At 34.7% G+C, this 22,083-nt stretch overlaps 2 protein-coding genes across 2 annotated transcripts; both read right to left on the bottom strand.

The window, feature by feature from the left end:
* Positions 1 to 16,065: 16,065 nt before the first annotated feature.
* On the bottom strand, positions 16,066 to 17,712 carry LOC137423861 (uncharacterized). Its single transcript, XM_068111410.2, has 5 exons — positions 17,626 to 17,712; positions 17,196 to 17,473; positions 16,958 to 17,048; positions 16,528 to 16,805; positions 16,066 to 16,380 (listed from the first exon to the last, which is right to left on the bottom strand). Exons 1-5 carry the CDS (start codon positions 17,692 to 17,694, stop codon positions 16,143 to 16,145), a joined length of 954 nt encoding a protein of 317 aa, XP_067967511.2. The 5' UTR covers positions 17,695 to 17,712; the 3' UTR covers positions 16,066 to 16,142.
* Positions 17,713 to 17,796: 84 nt separating this feature from the next.
* On the bottom strand, positions 17,797 to 19,101 carry LOC144891139 (uncharacterized). Its single transcript, XM_078773514.1, has 3 exons — positions 18,537 to 19,101; positions 18,294 to 18,384; positions 17,797 to 18,141 (listed from the first exon to the last, which is right to left on the bottom strand). Exons 1-3 carry the CDS (start codon positions 18,650 to 18,652, stop codon positions 17,860 to 17,862), a joined length of 489 nt encoding a protein of 162 aa, XP_078629640.1. The 5' UTR covers positions 18,653 to 19,101; the 3' UTR covers positions 17,797 to 17,859.
* Positions 19,102 to 22,083: the final 2,982 nt, after the last annotated feature.

The raw sequence follows: 22,083 nt of genomic DNA, 5'->3' as shown, positions 1-22,083 counted from the left end.
AGGGCACCGAGGGGTGACAGAGCCAGGAGGGGCCCTCCCCAGTTAGATAGGTTAGGTGAGGAGCAGGTAAGCTCGGAGGCAACTGCAGTGGTGGAGGTGTGCAGGTGGGTAGGCCTGCTGGGAGAGCTACACGCCCCAGTCCTGAAATTGTGCAAGGGCACAGGGAGTTGCATCGGGGGAGTGAGACCCCAAATTAAAGAAGCACCACAGTTTGGTCAATGGGAATTGGTTTTTAGAACCCATAGTGTAAGTTGGCCAATGGATTGGCAGGGAAAGACCCCGGGTAGTGTAAAGTGTGTTAATGTCATTTAGAGGATAGTTAGGATTAGGAATCTCCTCGCACCATCTACATCCACTCACCTGGGGTGACGTAACTCCACACCATGCCATGTTTTATTATTTTTATTGTGCAGATGTTTGGAATGTGAGACGCATCATGACGTGGGTGTGACATTGCGCTGGTGTTCCATCTCTCCCTCCTTATGAGGATTGATGATGAATTGGGTGATGGCAAATTTTGGATAGTGGGATTGTGAAGACAAATTTGGTGTGGGGGAAATATGGGGAAGACGTGACATTAGCGACGAATTTGTAAATGTGTAGATGTTGTAAATATGGGGTAAGGGCAAGAGTAGAGTAGGTGACAGGGGGGGTGACGTATGGTAGGGACGAGCTTTCTCACTTCGCTCTCCGTACGCACTTCGCCTTGCATTGCCTTGATTGATGTGTACCCTTGTGACCTTACCCCTCGCTCATCTGTCTTTTCCCCCTTTTGTCTCCCACATGAGGACCTGTGCGCCACTGGGCGCCGAGGGGAGCGTGCGTGAGTCGGTCATTAGTAGGTGATAAATGTTGCTTCTGGGACACCTCCGTTTAACATGGGAAATCCCTATCTAATGTCATTTACCCCCTTGTCTTTTTCAAAAATCATAAACACCTCTATTTCTCCCTCTATGAACCTATAATCCTTCTCACCTTATGAATCTATAATCCTTCTAGCCTTATGAATCTATAATCCTTCTCACCTTATGAACCTATAATCCTTCTCACCTTATGAACCTATGATTTTCTTCCTTTATGAACCTATAATCCTTCTAGCCTGATGAACCTATGATCCTTCTCACTTACATGTAATTTTTACCCTATTCCCCCCACTAGCCCCTTAATGTAGTTCCTTAGACCACTCTACTAATGAGCCTATAAATATATTATCTCTTTCTAACTTTTTAAAGAGTTCCATTCTCCTATAGAACTCATCCCCATCAAGTATATTTATAAAGTATACAGGTTCCTTAACCTTTTGTTGTGAAAGTATAAAGTGGTATGTTTCACGGAGGGTTCTTGTTTGGCCTCCTCCTCTCCCACATACCATTTTAAAATTATAATATTTATTATCCGATTGATAAACCATTAAAGTCTTCACTCCACTCTAATATATTTTTCTTCCTGCCCTCCATTACCCCACTTAACAAATGAATACGTTTATCCGTCTTGAGAACCTTCTGACCAGTGATTCTCTCAACCTCTTGAATCTGATATTTTTCACATTCGTTATGTTTTCCATTTATATACCAAGGTTGATTACACCTCCACTCTTTAGTCTGGTTGATACTTGGTTCTATCATTTATATAACAGTAAAAAAGGTGGCGGTAGCCCGTTAAAATCCCTAACCCCCCTTTTTAACTTATCACTTATATATATATCTTATCACTTATATATATCTTATCACTTATATATCTTATCACTTATATATCTTATCACTTATATCTTATCACTTATATATCTTATCACTTATATAGCTTATCACTTATATACTTATATAACCATAAGGGAGACTATCAATTCCATTTTCTAAAATAAACCTCTTATCATCAAAAGCCCCCAATGCTTTCTTATTCACCTCTTCTGAATATAATTGATGTTTATAACTTATTATTCCATTAATCTTTCTAAACTCTTCTTTCTTTGTTGTTAAACAGTTATAATAATCCTTAAAGTTTATTGTTTCTTTAATGACATTTTTCTTTACACCTTTTAACTTCTTATCAGTCTTTTCAACGTTATTCACAATGTATTTATAAGCATAAGCCTTCGACCTCAATCCCACAAATTCACTCATAACATTTCCTCCCAATTCATCCTTGAACTTTCCAATCACCTTTTTATTTTTAGAAGAGAACAACTCACTCTCTGGACTGTAATTACTTGTATCATAGATATTAATGTCCTTTTTCATGTCTGAATAAACATCATCAGTATTAATTTTCAAAATAAAACTATCAGTATCCATATACAACAATGACACATTATCCTTATACTTTGATTTTAGATTAATATAAAAGTAATCATACATTAATGACTTTGACAAGTCAAGAATTGATGTTCCAATGTAAATAGGTTTGTCCATTTCAATACTCTTTAACCAAATGGATCGCACAAAAGTTCTCAGTAAAGACCTCAGCTCTAGTAAAACTCGGTCTATTAATTAATTTTGATGCTTGTTCCCAAGATGTTGCTAGTCTGATATTTTGTCTTTTCTTCACATTCTCCATGGTCTTACCAAAGACCGCATTATTCATCAATTTATAAAAGTCTTTCTCAAAATTTGTTTTTGACTCTGTTCTTCTTTGTGTATTAAAATCAATGTACCCCTTTAACCAATGACTTTGATTGAACTTTAGAACCCTGTGGATCTTCTCTACTCTTAGACCTTTTGATAAATATTGTCGCAAATTTCTTTGGTGTAGTACATAATTTTTCTTGTTATATTATGTAGTAAGTAATTTTTCTGTTGATTCACCTATATCAAACGATCGTTGATAATCACTCAACCATTCTTTCTTTGGACTTTCTTTCTCACAAGCAAATGGAAGATCTTTATGTTTGATATGAAGTTCTTCAGGATATTTTAAATCGACCTCAAAATAATAACCAACCTTTGAATCATCCAATTCTTTTTGTGTAGAGATACATACATCTTGTAAAACTTTTGTGTAGTCTTTTTCCTTTACCCATCTTCGTTTCCCATAAGGAAGAGCTTGAGACATTGCCCAGCCATACAAGTTGTTTGCGTCATAGTACATCAAGTAAGAACTCTCTTTCGTTGAATCATAATTTGGAAGATATTTGTTATTTGCTTTTGCGTATCTGCTCGAGCATACTTGTGAAATTCCACCTCTTTTTGCCTTTTCAATCATCAAAAGCATATCTACATCGGTTATCAAATCCAAATCTTGTTTTGTCATTTTCAATATCGCGCTCCAAGCCAATCCAGGTGCTGTGTAGTAGTGAGCAGGATCCAATCCATATCCAGTGTGACAAACAGATCTAAAGGCTTCAAATACATCGGCCAATAAAAGCACATCAGTTTTGAGATACAAATCGTGATACTCGCCAAGATTCTTGATGTTATATTTTTCCCAAACATTTTGTGCGTGTACATAATCTTTATCAGATATATGACTGTTGTTTAATTTGTTATCGAAATTTTCTTTTAAAGGAAGTTGTGTTTCATTGAATCTCTCAAATGAGTCCATATAGTCATAGGGGTAAATTCCCTTTTGTGTTAGAAAATCTTTATCTGAAAAATACTCTGAAAGACATGGAAACTCTTTTAGATTTTGAACCAAGTTAGCCAATGGACTTGCCATGAATTTAAATGTATCAAGAAATCTGATATGAGTAATAGGAGATGTGTGAATTGTTTTTGTGAATGAAATGTATTTCTGATCCGTGTTAGGAATTGCTGAAATGTGTCCAGATGTCTTTGAAAGTTCATTAATAAATAGATGCGTATCATAATGAGCATTGTTATGAAGAAAGACAGGAATGAAAGAGGGGAGTTGATAATTAATATTACAACTTTGATGAGCTGGACCTCTATATTTACCAGTGAGATGACAATGATCTCTAACCGTTAGACCTTCACCAATTTTTTCCTCACAAATATGACAAACATTGTTTTTTCTAAATTCCCTTTTCTGTTCACTCGTCAAGGACATTGGTTTATTAGTTTCTCTCATTATCTTGGTTAATCGGACACAGTCTTTTTCTAGTCGTTTCACAAACTCCTCTGGGGTATTTGAGCCTCTATACTCCTCTAACTTGTCATATTTATCACCAACGGATGATTTGATATAATAACAAAAACCGCAAGGAGTATGTTTTTGATATTTATTTGTGTATGATTCTTTTGGATCTGGAGAAGCAATATCTATTTTTTCTAGAATACTTTCAAAATCAGCATATATAACAAATGGATGTTTGATCTTTTTCTTTTCATCTTTGAATGTGATATTTGAGCCTTCTTTAGGCATATTGATTACCGTTGATTTATGTTCACCACAATAATTTGAATGTTTATCGAATCTTTCTTGTGTATGGAAGAAGTTAAGACAACGCAAACAAATATATATTTTATTTGTTCTTTTACATACTTGTGGTTTTATTAATTTAGCAATATCTTTAATGTATGTATAATGTGAATTTTCCTCTGAATTAAAATATAGAAGATTAATATGAGTTTGTTTACAATTGTCAGAAAGCTTTAAAACCTGAATGCTGTTTGTTTCTGTTAGACCATAAACATTAACTGATAAATTATTTATCTTTTCAAATTTAGGAATATCATTTAAAGCCATAGGAAACTTTAGATCTTTCGTATTTAATGTATTCTCATATTTTTTATAATGAGATACTCTTTCATCATGAAAATGTGGAGGATGTAAGTGTGCTAGAATAGACCAGAGAAAACATTTATTGTCTTTATTTTTGATATTGATAACTGCTTTTCTATTTTTGATAACACTGGGTAAATCAATGTAGGAAGAAGCTTTTAGAGGATCTGATTTAAGAATATGAATGTCTATGTAAATAATTTTTCCTATATTGAATCCACTTCCTACGATTGAATTATCCACATCTTGCTCTTGTTTAATAAGTTCATCATAGACTCCTGATGTTTTAAAATCTTGATATGAAGATATAAAGTGTGGCTCAGTTCTCATGTATGGTGTATCTATAACTCCTTCGTCCTTTGTCATTTCTAATTTTACTCCCATATAAAATTTAAGTGGTTTCATTTATTTTAGTGTTTTTTCAATCAACGTTTGAACAGCAGGTTTAACTATTTCTACAGCATCAACTATAGACCCTGGTTCAGGAGGTTTGAAGTTAAAGACTCTTATTTTAATATGTCCTTTGAATGCGCCATCAGAGTTTTTAGTTGTGATAAAATTTGATAAATGTAGAATTGTTTTAAGATGTATTTCGAAGCCTTTCTTGAGGATATTTTTATTACATGCAGAACAGTGTTTTGTTTCCTTCTGAATAGGAGATAGTAGGTGAAGTAGATTAAATGTGTGTTTGTTAGTTTTAAGGTGTCTTTTGTATTGTTTATATTCTTGTTCACAAACGTCGCAATACGTTGCTTTGATCATATTTATTTATATAGTAAAATTGTACTTAAAACAAAGTGCCTTTTTTAGAGGCTTTTTAAAAGATGAAACTGTGCTTAAAGTAAAACACCTTTGAGCTTTTCAACTCGTTTTATGTATATAACTTTACTTAAAGTAAAACACCTTTGAGATTTTCAACTCGTTTTATGTATATAACTTTACTTAAAGTATAACACCTTTGAGCTTTTCAACTCGTTTTACATATATAACTTTACTTAAAGTAAAACACCTTTGAGCTTTTCAACTCGTTTTATGTATATAACTTTACTTAAAGTAAAACACCTTTGAGCTTTTCAACTCGTTTTATGTATATAACTTTACTTAAAGTAAAACACCTTTGAGCTTTTCAACTCGTTTTATGTATATAACTTTACTTAAAGTAAAACACCTTTGAGCTTTTCAACTCGTTTTATGTATATAACTTTACTTAAAGTAAAACATCTTTGAGCTTTTCAACACGTTTTATGTATATAACTTTACTTAAAGTAAAGCGTCTATGTATTAGCCAGAAAGTTTAGATACTCTAGTTCATCAATTTCAATTTCACTATCTGAGTCATCAATAAAGCTACTCTCATAACTATCATTTGAACACAAACTATTAGTATCATAACTATCTTCAGATCCTAGACTCTCAGTATAATAACTCTCAGAGTATTGACTGTTAATATCACTCATTTACATACCATTAAACTTCCATCAATATCTATATATTTTCTTTCATTAGAACTAATAACCACAATATTTTTTACATTAAATGTTATTTTCAAATAATCTCTAATAATCAGAGTACGGAATGATAGTTCACCACTAATATTCATATTATTAATTTCACCCACATCTTTGGGTCTATTATAGAATATACAAATGTTTCCTCTAGAATCGTTGATGGTCTTATCATTCATTTTCAAAGCTTCTTTATCAATGACCTTTTCAAGCTTTGAGTAAATTGTTAGTAGTAGTGGAGAAACTTTTGTCAAATTTACTTTAATAGAGTTATTAATTAACATAGCTTGTCCCGTAAATTTAATAAAAGGACACATGTTATTCTCCATTATGGGTTTAATCCAAAAATTTCCATATTTATCTTTGTTCAATTTAACATCTTTGACATATTTTTCTATATCTTCCACCGAAGTAGAGATTGATTGAAATTTGTCTTTTGTGTTTTACTTTAAGCACAGTTTCATCTTTAAAAAAGCCTCTAAAAAAGGCACTTTGTTTTAAGTATAATTTTACTTTATAAATATGATAAATTCTGAAGGATATTTAGAATTTCCAGACTCTCCATATGATCAATTAGAAATCTGCCACCATTGTGGTAGAATAGGGCTTAATAATGAGGGTTCATATAAACAATGTATTTTCTGTGATTTAATTTTAATTAATGATAATAAAAAATATAGAAAAATATATCACTCTTTTAAATTAGAACCAAAAATGAATTACTTTACAAGATTAATAAGAGAGATGAATGTTAAGTATTATGGTGATAATACACCATTTCTTACAAGGGAAGAGACTATTTGTATTGAGGAAATGTATAAGGGTTTAATGATATTTATTATTCAAAATAATTTTAATGGAAATGTTAATACAAGATACTATATAAACAAAATAATGGATTATTTTGAAATTAAACCTGAACTCAGGATAAAATATAGAGTTTCTCAAAAAACTCAAAAAAAGTTAGATGACTTGTTTTCCAAATATATAAATGAATGATTTTTTACCCGTTTGGGAAAATAAGATAAAATTTAATAACCATAAAAATCTTCCAAATTCATTGAGATGTCTAATAGTCGGTTCAAGCGGATGTGGAAAAACCTGTTTACTTTTAAAGATGCTCCTTAGTCCTAATTTTTTAGATTATGATAATTTAATAATTTTTACAAAGTCAAGTTTTCAACCCGAGTATCAACTACTCTCACAGGGTTTTAATGCGGGTCTTAAAAAGGAAGACATTATCGGTTTATTTAAACTTCAAAACAAACTAAATGATTATAATATTGATGATATAATACAATTATTTTGTGATACACAGAAATCAAAATCAAAACCAAAACCCATAACTTGTATTCTCAGTGATAATACGGATGATATACCTTCACCTCAAGATTTAGATAAATCAAAAAAGAACCTCGTTATCTTTGATGATTGTGTTAATGAGAGAAACCAAACAGTAATGGATAGCTACTATACAAGAGGGAGACATTCTTCTTGTAATTGTATTTATCTTAGTCAGTCATATTTTCAACTCCCTCGGCGCTCAATAAGAAACAATGCTAATACTTTTATTTTATTAAAGTTAAATTCAATAGATACAAATAATTTTTGGAGAGATAATTGTTCTACATTATGTAGTAAGAAGGAATTTGAAAATAATATGAAACACACGATTGGAAAATATAAATATATTGTTGTGAAACAAGATGAGATACTAAATGATATTTTTCAATAAATAAATACAGAAAATGAATACCGAAGAAAGAGTAAGAAAGTTTAAAGAACATCAAGAGTTGGTTTCAAAAGTTGTAAAGCAACAGGAAGACATAAAGAAGAAAAGGAGACAGAAACTAACTGGTGAAGAAGCCTTTGAAAGAAAAGAAGAGAAATTTTTTAAACCACTTTTAAAAACTCAACAAACGATTTCACCTACAGTTCCCACGGTAGAATTTACTCCGAAAAAATTTCAAATGCTCAAAGATTTTAGTCAAATGACAGAGCAAGAACTTGGAGAATTAGAATATGATGATGAAGGATTATTTCGGCATCTTGAGAAGGTAAATAAACTTTCCAATTATATTGTAGAAGCTCTTCAAAACAATGAATATTTGAAGGGTTCAAAAACCAGAGCAGGTCTCATTCCAACAGAAGAACCAGCACAGTTCCATCTTGTGAAAGAAAAGTTATTGATATTTAATGATAAATTGGTGTTCTTAAGTTCTGACCAACCAAATGTTGAATTAACCCCAAGATTAATGTTTCTTCTAACAAAAGATGGACATGCTAATTCACCTTATTTTGATGAACCGCTTGATATGGAAAGAGAGGAAGATAGAGAGTATATTGAGTTGCTAAACGCACTTGATTATGGAGTTTCTGTTGCTGGTAAAAGTAAGAAGAATGAGAAGGAGAAACATATTATTGATGCTTTAAGTAAGCTTGGTTCGGGTGTTAGTTTTCTTCCAAATGACCCATCACAATTAGTTAATAGGTTATTATTGTTGTTAGGTAGTAAGAAGGCTGGAAACAACAATTGTTTTAATGAAGCATCCGCCATTTTAGATCAGTTGATGAATATGAAAATAATTAATAAATGTCAATACAAAGATATTTTATTAGATATTAAATAAGATGAGAAGCACAATTCTTAGTTTTAATTTCACAACGAGTGATTACACAGCTTCATTCCCTTACCCACTACAACTTGACCCCACAAAAGAATATGAGGCTTCTTTGTTGTCAATGGAGACTTAGAATACCCTTTTTAATATCACAGAGAAAAACAACAAGTTTAGTTATAATCCAGGAAGTGGATATAAAACTATAACCGTTTCACCCGGTGCTTAAGAGATTTCTCAAATATCTTCAGAAGTCTCTCGCCTTATGAAAGAAAAAGGTGATGAACCAAAAAATATTGTAATAGATATTCAAAAACACACTTCAAAATGAACTATTAAACTTAAAAATAATTATAAAGTTGATTTCACGATTGAAAATTCGTTCAGAGAGCTATTGGGTTTCTCTTCTAAAAAGATTGAAACTAACGGGACGTCTTACAGTGATAATGTCATTCAAATATCCTCTGGTATAAATTCAGTATTAATTCATTGTGATTTGATTGATGGTGCTTATAACGATGGAATAAGAACAAATACAATATTTTCATTCAGTGCATACTCAACCCCGATTGGTTATAAATTTAATATGGAACCAAAAAATCTTGTCTATTTACCTGTGTCAGGAAAAACCATATACAGAGTAAATTTTAGGATAACCGACCAAGATAATCGTATGATATCCTTTAATGATGAAATTATATCCATCAGAATTCACCTACACTAGGGCATGCCCGTACTATATATATATCTAAAATTATATCCCCCCCCCCTCTATTTACATGAAATGGTTTGGTCCATTCGCAAAGCCAAAGCGAACGGCTTGCGAGTACGGTGACAATCCCCCCCCTCTATTTACATGAAATGGTTTGGTCCAAAGCGAACGGCTTCCGAGTACGGTGACAATCCCCCCCCCTCTATTTACATGAAATGGTTTGGTCCAAAGCGAACGGCTTGCGGAGTTTGGTAAAGAAATCGCCATAGCTCGGTAACTACTTCTCCGATTAATATGAAACCTTGAAAAGGCACATCCTCGGGTCCCCAGCAATATATCTGGCAAGTTTCAAGTATATCGAACCCGTGGTTGTCGAGAAACAGCGGTCACAGACACACAGACACACAGACATACACACAGAGATTACTGGAATTATAGATAGATGAAGTTTTTCAATAAATAAATAAAGGTTATTGTGAGAAAACACGAGTTGGGAAAATATAAAATAATTACAGGGGATGGGATGTTCCTTTCACCATATTATAAGGGTGAAGGTATGTTTCTTGGTAGAGGATACTATAAACCAAAGAGACAACGGGGTGTGGGACATCAATTTAGAAATAAAGGAGATGGGATAATTGATACTCTAATGGGTATTGGTTCAACCATCCTTAAACATAAAGACCTAATTGGTTCAACTGCTTCAGCCGTGGGCTCAGTTGCGGGTGCTATAAAGAGTATAAAAGATGCTCAAAAGGAGTCTCATAAATTACAAGCAATCAAAGAAATTAAAAAAGGTAAAACTCAACTATCTTCACAAGAACGACAAAAAATCATTAAAATACTTGGGTCAGGGTTTCAACGATTTTAATGCTATATAAATACAAGTATGGAAGCGATTGATAGTATCTATGATTTGGATGATACGATTATCATTTCAAACTCTACTAACAAGGAAGACTATTTTAAGATAAATGCTATAACAGGAACAGACTGGAATTCAAACGGAACAAAAAGTTTTGAAATAAATAATCAACAAACTTACTTGAATATAGCTGATAGTTTCTTGCTGTGTAAATTTAAATTCACTAAGGCTGCGAATAATACTAATGCTACACTCGTAAATGATTTCTTCTGGAAAATGTTTGATAGTGTCCGCCTGTATATTGGAACACAAGAGGTTGAAGTGGTTGATTATGTCTCTGCTATATCTGAAATGATGAAATTTACACTATATTCGTTTAGTGATAGAATGGGTAAGGGAGCTGTTGAAGGTTTTATTCCTGATATGTCAACGGGAACAAATGCTGACCCTGGTTATAGTCAAAGGAAGTCAATGTATAATGATGATACAAAAGCAGAGAATAGTTTTACCGTAGCAGTACCTCTGAAAGGTATATTTGGATTTTGTGATTATGATAAAGTTTTGTATGGTCTTAAAATTAGATTTCAACGACAAAGGAATGATAATGTAAATAGGTTGCTTTTTGGGGTTGAAAATGCTTTTGGCGACAATAATAAATTTGTTATTAATGATTTGTGTTGGTATATTAGTGAATATACTCCTAATCTTAAAACGGAAGAGATGTTAAATAGAAGACTTAACTCAAAGAAACCGCTAAATGTATCATACCTTAAAATAAGATGTCAACATGTTAAACTGGAACACACTACCTACACTTGGAATTTGGGTGTTCTTGAAGGAAAGCCACGATACCTATGGCTCATTTTTAAGAAACCAGATGGAGAGGAGGGTACTGATAAGAATAATGCGCTGAGTGATAATGCTAAGGTGAAACAACTTCGGGTTTCTCTTGATGGAACATTTTATCCGCGAGATAGATTGGAAATTGATTGGGAAAAAAAAGATTATGCGGAAGCCTACAAGTCTTACCAAAAGGTGTGTGAAAGCAACGGTAATAATGAACCTATTTTGGATATGGTTGCGTTTCAAAAACTTTATACCATCTACGCAATTGACCTGAGTTCTCAAAAGGAAACTATAAAGTCTAATAGAGTGGATACTTCTCTATACATTGAAAGAGGAGAGAATGAAGAAGTTGATGCTTATTGTTTGCTTTTGGAGGAAACAGAATTACAGATTAATACAGATAATGGTGTTATGATTAATATCACATAGGTTTTTTCTCATAAATAAATGAGTAGGAAAGAACTAGTATATGTTAATCAAATCAATCTTAATAAATTAACATCTTGTATTCAAAATCAAAAGCCTTGTATTATTAACGTTAATACAATTCAAAGAAAAGGAGCAGTAAGAATTGATGTTTTACTCACAAGAGAGCAGGTAAAAACACTAAATGATGCTGGTTCACTTAAAATTAAAATGACAAAACCTATGTTAAAGAAATATTCAATACAAGAGGGAGGATTTCTCCCGTTTCTAATTCCTTTATTTGCTGGTTTAAGTGCGGCGGGAGCATTGACTGGTGGTATTTCAGCAGCGGTAAAAACTGCTAACGAAAGGAAGGCACAACTAAAAGCTCAAAAAGAATTGGAAAGACATAACAAGGAGTTGGAGAAACAAATTAGTGGAAGTGGTGTAATTGTGGATTTTGCTCAAAAACTTGAAAGTCTACCTGATAAAGCTAGATTGTTAGTTGGAGATATGCTTTCCTCTATCGCTCAAGCGGGTGTTAAACTAACTAAAAGGGGTAATGGGTTATATCTTTCTCATAAATAAATGGATAAATGGTTTAAACAATTTGGAAAGAATACAACGTCAAATATAGAACTTACTAAATATTGTAAAAAACTAAAAATTGATAATGTGGTTATTTGTATGAGAGATGAATTTAAAAAGTTGTCCAAGAATACAATGAATATTATTATGAATTTAGACACACAGAATGGTTCTCATTGGGTTTGTATTCATAATAGTCAGGATAAATATTATTTTGATAGTTATGGTATGCCACCGCCTGTTGAAGTAATACAATTCTTACAGAATGGTGTTTATCAAACATTTCAAGTTCAAGAAATTAATTCTAAATGTTGTGGTCAATTATGTTTATATGTATTATTTCAACTCAACAATAATGAAAATTTTCATGATATCATTTTAAATCTAATATAAATGACTTATGTTGGAAAAGATGGTTCTATCTTTGGAAAATCCTCTCAGGATATTGATTTATCAAATTATTATACAAAGGCACAGGCTGAACGACAAAAATATAGTATAAGTAAAAATATTAATATGAAGAATACTTATAAATTAATCAATTATCCAAACCCGACAGATACGAATGACTTAATTAGATTTAGTGATTTATCACAATATATATTTTTAAAGAAAACAGCACGTTTTGTTAAACAAGTAAAATTTACAACCACAACACCCGGTTATACTGACCATACACCTTTCCTCATTCAATTTAACTATCTGCTTACAATTGAATTTTATAAAGAAGGACATATAGTTAATATGCGAATCAATAAATGGGGGGTATGATATGCCTGATTTAGGGTATAATTGGTATTTTTCAATAAACTTAGAAGACCTACATGATTTGAATCAGTCTCGTAAAGAAGAATATTATCCGCTTGGTGAGGATAAGGATTTATGTGGAAGTACAATTAGTAAACAACAAATACATGGTTTTAAGAAAAGAAAAATATATGATAGTATAGCGATGGTTAACATGACAAAGAAGGAAGGTAATGAGATAAGGATAGAAAGCCGAGGAATACAAACCGATTTGGTAGTGGGAAGATGGGGTGGTATTACCTGTTATAATATTAATCTCACATATATTTCTGATACATAAATGGCAGGAAAAAGACAAGAGAATTATAATTTTTGTATTCAGGGATACCTACAAGAAAAGGGTGCTCGGTATTACATACCTTATGATTTGGAGCATATACATGGAAATTTTGTCATTAAAAAGTGGCCTTATACTGATATTGCTAAACCCACAAATAGAGACTTGTTTAAAATATTAAATAAAAATGAACTTCTCAAAGTTATGAAATATAAAACTCTTTTAGAAATCGTCATCAATTCTTATTGGTATCCTATTATGAGAAAAATAATTATAGATACAAGAATATCTCAAAATCCAGATGAGTATATGTATAATATTCTTTGGGGCTCAAGCTCAAGGGTAGCAAGGGATGAGGAAGGAGTTGAAGAAGAGAAGGAGGAAGGAGTTGAAGAAGAGAAGGAAGAAAGAGAGAAGGAGGAGAAGGAGGAAAGGGAGAAGGAGGAGAGGGAGAAAAAGGAGAAGGAGGAGAAGGATGAAAGGGAGAAAAAGGAGAAGGAGAGGGAGGAAAGGGAGAAAAAGGAGGAGGAGGAGAGGGAGGAAAGAGAGAGGGGGGGAAAATATAAAAATATGACCATTCCTGAGATTAATGAAAGATTGAAGTTATTACGACAAATAAATCAATCTCAACGCACCGAAGAGGAACATAAAGAACTAATGACTCTTATGAAGATATTGGTTTTTAAATTTGCTATAATAAATTCAGAGAGCAGATATACAACATATAGTTGATGATGTTGGTGTTATTGACTTTAGTTAGTTTTATTTGTAAATAAATGGAGGAGAGAGTGAAGGCATTCCTAAGGATTCTTTATGTTTTAAAAATCAAGATAGAAATGTATATGTTGAAAACCCAAAAGGCTTTGGCACTATGTAGGACTTTTTCTCATAAATAAATATGAGTTATTGTCTCAAATGTAAAAAGAAAACTAAATCTAAAAATATCTCCTTTGTTAAAGCTAAAAATAATAGAGTTTATCAAAAAGGAATATGTCAAGTGTGTGGCTCTAAAAAGTGCCAATTCATCTCTCCTAAAAGTGGAGGAGACATACAAAAGTTTTTGTCAGGAAGTAAATTTACAACAACTGGAATTCCAGGGGAACTACATCTACCTGGATATTCTTTCTGTGGTCCTGGAACAAACCTGGATAAAAGATTAGATGAGGCTGACAATCCTAAACCTTGGTCTAAACCTACAAATAGGGTTGACGAAGTGTGTATGAAGCATGATATTGCTTATGGGAAAACCACTACGTTGACTGAAAAACATAAAGCCGACAGAGAAATGTTGTATAATTTGTCTTTGATACAAAATCCAACGTTGAGAGAGAAGGTTGATAGGTTTATTGTGAGAAATTTGATAAATGCTAAATTGAAACTTGGCCTTGGTTATTCACCCTCAAAAAACTATTAGGCTCTAATGATGTCATCAAGACTGAGGAGCTTTTGGCTGATGAATTACATAAACCTATAATCACAAAGTTTAAAAGAAGGAAAGTTTATTCTAAATACACCGACCACATATGGTCCGCTGATTTAATCGAACTAAAAAATGATAAGGGATACAAGTATGCTTCAACCGTTATTGATTTGAGGAGTAGATTTGCTTGGGTTGTTCCTTTGAAAAACAAGAGAGGTTATACTCTGATGTTAGCCTTCCAACAGATATTTAATAAAAGTAAAAGAAAACCAAAGAAACTGTGGACCGATGAGGGAACAGAGTTCTATAACAAAATATTTATTAAATTTCTTAAGGGGGAGGGTATTAAATTATACAGCACCTTTAATGAAGGAAAAGCAGTTGTTATTGAGCGTTTTAATCGTACTTTAAAAGAGAAATTATATAAAAAATTCACACAACTCGGTTCCCAAAAATGGGTGTATTTTATTCAGGATATTGTAGATAATTACAATAATACAGTTCATTCATCAACAAAATCAAAACCATCAGAAACATTTACAAAATTAGAATATGAAAAGGAGATTAATTTGAGAAAGCCCAAGTTCAAAGTTGGTGATATTGTAAGAATATACAGATGGAAAAGTCATTTTGAGAAAGGTTATACAAAGAGATGGACTAATGAATTATTCAAAATCGTTGTTGTAATGGATACTATGCCTTGGACTTACAAATTATATGATATGAATTTTGAAGAAATCTTGGGTTCATTTTACTCACAAGAATTACAAAAAACAAAACTGATAATTCATCAAACAACAACCATCCATACTTTCATCCATCCAGATTAGCTAATTTAATTAGTAGTAATAAAAAAAATTAAATAAATAAATAAAAATCATAAGCCACACCCACACAGACCCCACCCACAAACCCCGCCCGCACAGACCACACCCACACAGACCACACCCACACAGACCACACCCACACAGACCACACCCACACAGACCACACCCATCATCCCCCACCCCTGTGCGCCCCCACCCTTGATCCCCCCTCATCCCACCCCCACCTTCCCCACACACACAAGGGGAGGGGAGGGGTGGGATGAGGGGGGATCAAGGGTGGGGGGCGCATCTTCTCATCTTTTTTCCCTTTATTCTCTTTTTGTAATTAAGATTTAAATAATTCTGGACAAAGCGAATAAAATCAAAATTATGAAATAACATTAAAAACATAAAAATTATAATAAAACATTTTTCACGAAGTATAAATTCAGTTTCTTCCATAAATTCAGTTTCTTCCAAGGTATAATATCCTCTTGTCTCCCATGTTGGCTTCACAAATTTCTTTTGTGTCTGCAAGGCACAAAAGGGATTTTAAATTAAAATCACCAAACACAGTATTTGCCTGCCGTGCCATCCCAAACCACATGAGGGCAGTCTAGGACCATAAATGAGAAACTCCATTTATACTACACACATTGTAAGATGAAAATTTTAAACTCACATGGCCAGGGAATGAGTTGACACTCCTCCCAACTATCATCTCTGCTATTGATCTATCATCATCCTTCGGAACTCCAGGTAATTCTGTAAGGGGTTCATTCAGATCCTCCCTTTGTTGGTGATAATCATTGGTTTCATCGTCAAAGTTCATGTTGTTTGGTTGGCTTTTAATGCTGAAATAAAACAAACAGTTGACATTTAAATACCAACTCACTGGTGATATCAAAATCGCAAGACAGTATCCAAGTATCAACCAAACCGTTTAATAACACACATACACACAGTATCAAAGTTTGTGAAGAATTAATCAAATATCTTACCTCAAATCCCAGGTCTTTATGAAGTCATCGATCTCATCTATTGTCTCTGCTATTGATCTATCATCATCCTTCGGAACTCCAGGTAATTCTGTAAGGGGTTCATTCAGATCCTCCCTTTGTTGGTGAGAGAGGCTGTTCAAACATTCAACCATCTCATTATGAAGACCCCTCTGAACTTCAGTGAATTCTTTAAGCGTTTCATTGAAATCCTTCCTTTGTTGGTGAAAATAAATGACTTCATTTTCAACATCAATCACCAGGTTTGATTTATTTTGTGTCTGCAAGGCACAAAAGGGATTTTAAATAAAAAATCACCAAACACAGTATTTGCCTGCCGTGCCATCCCAAACCACATGAGGGCAGTCTAGGACCATAAATGAGAAACTCCATTTATACTACACACATTGTAAGATGAAAATTTTAAACTCACATGACCAGGAAATTGGTTGACACTCCGGTCGTCGAAGTTGTGAAATCCCTGGGTTTCATCAAACTTCATGTTGCTTGGTTGGTTTTTCATGCTGGAATAAAACAAACAGTTGACATTTAAATACCAACTCACTGGTGATATCAAAATCGCAAGACAGTATCCAAGTATCAACCAAACCGTTTAATAACACACATACACACAGTATCAAAGTTTGTGAAGAATTAATCATATATCTTACCTCAAATCCCAGGTCTTTATGAAGTCATCGATCTCATCTATTGTCTCTGCTATTGATCTATCATCATCCTTCGGAACACCAGGTAATTCTGTAAGGGGTTTATTCAGATCCTCCCTTTGTTGGTGAGAGAGGCTGTTCAAACATTCAACCATCTCATTATGAAGACCCCTCCGAACTTCAGTGAATTCTTTAAGCGTTTCATTGAAATCCTTCCTTTGTTGGTGAAAATAAATGACTTCATTTTCAACATCAATCACCAGGTTTGATTTCTTTTGTGTCTGCAAGGCACAAAAGGGATTTTAAATTAGAAATCACCAAACACAGTATTTGCCTGCCGTGCCATCCCAAACCACATGAGGGCAGTCTAGGACCATAAATGAGAAACTCCATTTATACTACACACATTGTAAGATGAAAATTTTAAACTCACATGACCAGGAAATTGGTTGACACTCCGGTCGTCGAAGTTGTGAAATCCCTGGGTTTCATCAAACTTCATGTTGCTTGGTTGGTTTTTCATGCTGGAATAAAACAAACAGTTGACATTTAAATACCAACTCACTGGTGATATCAAAATCACAAGACAGTATCCAAGTATCAACCAAACCGTTTAATAACACACATACACACAGTATCAAAGTTTGTGAAGAATTAATCATATATCTTACCTCAAATCCCAGGTCTTTATGAAGTCATCGATCTCATCTATTGTCTCTGCTATTGATCTATCATCATCCTTCGGAACTCCAGGTAATTCTGTAAGGGGTTCATTCAGATCCTCCCTTTGTTGGTGAGAGAGGCTGTTCAAACATTCAACCATCTCATTATGAAGACCCCTCCGAACTTCAGTGAATTCTTTAAGCGTTTCATTGAAATCCTTCCTTTGTTGGTGAAAATAAATGACTTCATTTTCAACATCAATCACCAGGTTTGATTTCTTTTGTGTCTGCAAGGCACAAAAGGGATTTTAAATTAAAAATCACCAAACACAGTATTTGCCTGCCGTGCCATCCCAAACCACATGAGGGCAGTCTAGGACCATAAATGAGAAACTCCATTTATACTACACACATTGTAAGATGAAAATTTTAAACTCACATGACCAGGAAATTGGTTGACACTCCGGTCGTCGAAGTTGTGAAATCCCTGGGTTTCATCAAACTTCATGTTGCTTGGTTGGTTTTTCATGCTGGAATAAAACAAACAGTTAGTTAAAGGAAATAACACACAGCTCACTTTGCCACACAGCTCCTTTAACACACAGTTATTCAACCACCAACTTTGATTAAAAGGAGAAAATTAATGGATTGAAGTTTGTGAATAATTAATTATATCTCTTACCTCTCGCATAGAATTTCAAACAAGGTGTTTAATTCGTTGTCAGTCATTGGTTCTGTTGTTGATACAACCTTGGAGAATATTAACGGGTGAGAGAGGCTTTCTAAACACTCAACCATCTCATTATGAAGACCCCTCTGAACTTCAGTGAATTCTGTAAGCGTTTCATTCAACTCCTTCCTTTGTTGGTGAAAATAAATGACTTCATTTTCAACATCAATCACCAGGTTTGATAAAGATATACTGTAAAAGAGAAAAAACAATAATTATTGAGAGGCTGTTAATGATGTTCCATACAAGACAATGAATAATTAATCGTGAGAACAAAAAAACTTACCTGTCTTCTGATAAAGCTTCATCCTCCATCCTCCAGAGAAACATAACGTGTGTTTAAAAAAGCAAGGTGTGGTTAGAGCCTTTACAGGCAAGGCTGAGTCATTGGCAAGGCTGTCATTTCCTGTGCCACGTTGGCAACTGGCTCAACAAAAGATGATGCAATGTTTCGCCATAAATGATAGAACCAAGTATGAGCCAGACTAAAGAGTGGAGGTGAGAAGGATTATAGATTCATAAAGGGAAAAAATCATAGGTTCATAAGGTGAGAAGGATTATAGGTTCATAAGGTGAGAAGGTTTATAGATTCATAAGGCTAGAAGGATTATAGGTTCATAAGGTGAGAAGGATTATAGGTTCATAGAGGGAGAAATAGAGGTGTTTATGATTTTTGAAAAAGACAAGGGGGTAAATGACATTAGATAGGGATTTCCCATGTTAAACGGAGGTGTCCCAGAAGCAACATTTATCACCTACTACCATTGTGCGCCCGAACCTCTCGCAACCACAGCTGTCTGCATCGATGCACCACATTATGGACCACATGTCTGTGGCTGAGCACCACTGATGGACCCCATGGGTTGGGGCATGGCCCCTCTGCTGGAACCGGCCCTGAAGGCCCGAAATCTTGCTGGCGGACCTTGGCCACAGGGCACCGATGCCCCACAGGTGAACCACACTAGTCGGCCCTGTGGGCCATAAATAAATAAAAATGGACACGTTGGGTGCATTTTTTAATCCAAATAGGCCGCCAGCAAAGAAGATGACAACATCTGGAAGATAGTAATAGCCAGCAGAGGGAGCCGAAGAGCAAGAGACCACCAGCAGGGTTAGGGGTTGTTGGTTTATTTTTTATTGATGAACAATGGTGGCTGTGCACCGATTGGTGCTTGAGGGTGCGTTGGTGCATTTTGGGTGCTTTCATGGTGCGTCAATGCAGAGCAGACTGTTCCCCCCTCCCCAACCCCCCCCCCCCAGAAAGAACAATCACAGGTCCTGGGTTGCGTTTTGTAAATAAAGTAGCGTCAATTGTAAATAATGCTCCCCACCATCAATGTATAGTTTGAAGACCATTCCGCAATTCGGTTAGCTGTGTGCGTGATTCTGTTAGGCAGGGTGCAATGGAGCAGCGGGACATATTTATTTACGTTTTAAAACTGTCGCACTCAGGGTCAGGTTAAAAGTAGAGGGAACTACACCTACGTGCCACACTAAAAGTTAAGGTAAGAGGCCCGGGACGTGCCTAAGAGGAGGAGGGTACAGTGTTGTGGATATGAGGATTGTGTTTTTTTTATTGTGTTCTTATTGTATAGTAAATTGTTGTTGAAATATCGCCCTCCTTGCTCCAGTGTTGTATAAAGATCAAAGGGCATTCCCGTAGTTAGTTCCATAAAACATACATGAAGGTATTGAAGGACACCATAATATCCCTGTTCAGTAGTTTATTTCCTTATTCTGTGTATTAGGTTAAGGCTTTGTCTTCCATTAATTGCAATACTCCATTGCACCAAGTGAAATAAGAAAGATCCCCTTTCATTCCCATTCCCAAAACCTCCATTTCCAACTGCGTCATTGCCAAGCCTCAATTGCCACCTGCACTGGGCAGTTTGTCAGGTTTGCTACAGCTGTGGGTTGTTGATTTCGCCTCAAAACCACCATTAGCCACGAGGTAAGGTCGGGGAAGAAGGGCGTGCCCGCCCATCGTCATCAAGGGTGGAGTCAGAGGGCCTGTGCCCACCAATCAGGGCCGAAGCGAGCTCACCGGGGGGGCGTGTCCTGAAGGCCGGCGGCTTGAACGCCTGAGGCGCTATAAAAGCGCGCGCGCAAGAGCCGAGTGCGTGGTTGGACCAAACGAGAGACGTGCAAAGAAAGGCACGTCAGAACGTTGGTTGGTGGTTGGTGGCGGAAAGAGAGTTGGTTACAAAAGAGAGTGGGAGAAGTAAAGAGAAGTGAGGTGGAGTGAGGCAGAGTAAAGCCAAGAAAGACAGCAAGCCTTGTGAGGGTTGAGTTGAGGAGCAGCACAAAAAGGGATACCAAGAGTTGCGTCGACGCCACCGAGGTTTTCCCGCCAAGAACGCGAGGAGTCGGAGCTGTCACCTCCAGCCCTGCCATTTGCAGGGACCTGACCCTTCCTCCCCCTCCAGCCATCCACCTCCTGCCATTCCTATCATCATCCCCCGTGTAAGTGTGTTCGTAGTCTGTCTTTTGTCTTGTCCCTGGGTATAAGTAAGCTTGTATAAGTTAATATTTGCACTGTGTCACCTGCTTTTTCCATTTTCCCTGTATATAACCTTGACTGCCCCTTTTGCTTAGTGTGTGTAGATAATAAATCCTGTTACTCTTCTGTACGTCTTCTTCTTCTTCCTCTTTACATTCGGTCGCTTTATAGGTTTCCCCATTGAATATCTGTGGCGAGATTCGGCCAACGTTCAGGAATCGGGTTAGTCGGGGTAACTGTTAGGGCCGCGGTGCCATCCGCTCGGCCAAACAACATCTTGTCCGTGGTCCGTAACAATATATATATATACATACATATATATATATATACATATTATATATATATACATATTATATATATATACATATTATATATATATACATATATATACATATATACATATATATATACATATATATATATACATATATATATATATACATATATATATATACATATATATATATATACATATATATATATATATACATATATATACATATACATATATATATATACATATATATATATACATATATATATATATACATATATATACATATACATATACATATATATACATATACATATATATATATATATATACATATATATATATATAGATATATATATATAGATACATACAGTGGGGAGAACAAGTATTTGATACACTGCCGATTTTGCAGGTTTTCCCACTTATAAAGCACGTAAAGGTCTGTAATTTTTATCATAGGTACACTTCAACTGTGGAAGACGGAATCTAAAACAAAAATCCTGAAAATCACATTGTATGATTTTTAAGTAATTAATTTGCATTTTATTGCATGAAATAAGTATTTGATCACCTACCAACCAGTAAGAATTCAGGCTCTCACAGACCTGTTAGTTTTTTCTTTAAGAAGCCCTCCCATTCTCCACTCATTACCTGTATTAACTGCACCTGTTTGAACTCGTTATCTGCATAAAAGACGTCTCCAGACCGTCTCCGACCACAAAGAC

The sequence above is a fragment of the Myxine glutinosa genome, chromosome 3 (assembly GCF_964187855.1).
Source record: "Myxine glutinosa chromosome 3, kmMyxGlut1.1, whole genome shotgun sequence".
Lineage (NCBI taxonomy): Eukaryota > Metazoa > Chordata > Myxini > Myxiniformes > Myxinidae > Myxine > Myxine glutinosa.
Note: the sequence above shows the minus strand (reverse complement) of the source record. Positions and strands in the feature narration are given on the sequence as shown.

What these genes read in the sequence shown, in the direction of transcription:
- LOC137423861 (XM_068111410.2), bottom strand. Translation starts at nt 17,694, where the DNA reads ATGAAGTTTGATGAAACCCAGGGATTTCACAACTTCGACGACCGGAGT. An exon ending in TCAACCAATTTCCTGGTCAT is followed by an intron (nt 17,474 to 17,625) that starts GTGAGTTTAAAA and finishes TGTGCCTTGCAG; the next exon opens with ACACAAAAGAAATCAAACCT. An exon ending in ATAAAGACCTGGGATTTGAG is followed by an intron (nt 17,049 to 17,195) that starts GTAAGATATATG and finishes GTTTTATTCCAG; the next exon opens with CATGAAAAACCAACCAAGCA.
- LOC144891139 (XM_078773514.1), bottom strand. Translation starts at nt 18,652, where the DNA reads ATGGTTGAGTGTTTAGAAAGCCTCTCTCACCCGTTAATATTCTCCAAG. An exon ending in TTTGAAATTCTATGCGAGAG is followed by an intron (nt 18,385 to 18,536) that starts GTAAGAGATATA and finishes GTTTTATTCCAG; the next exon opens with CATGAAAAACCAACCAAGCA. An exon ending in TCAACCAATTTCCTGGTCAT is followed by an intron (nt 18,142 to 18,293) that starts GTGAGTTTAAAA and finishes TGTGCCTTGCAG; the next exon opens with ACACAAAAGAAATCAAACCT.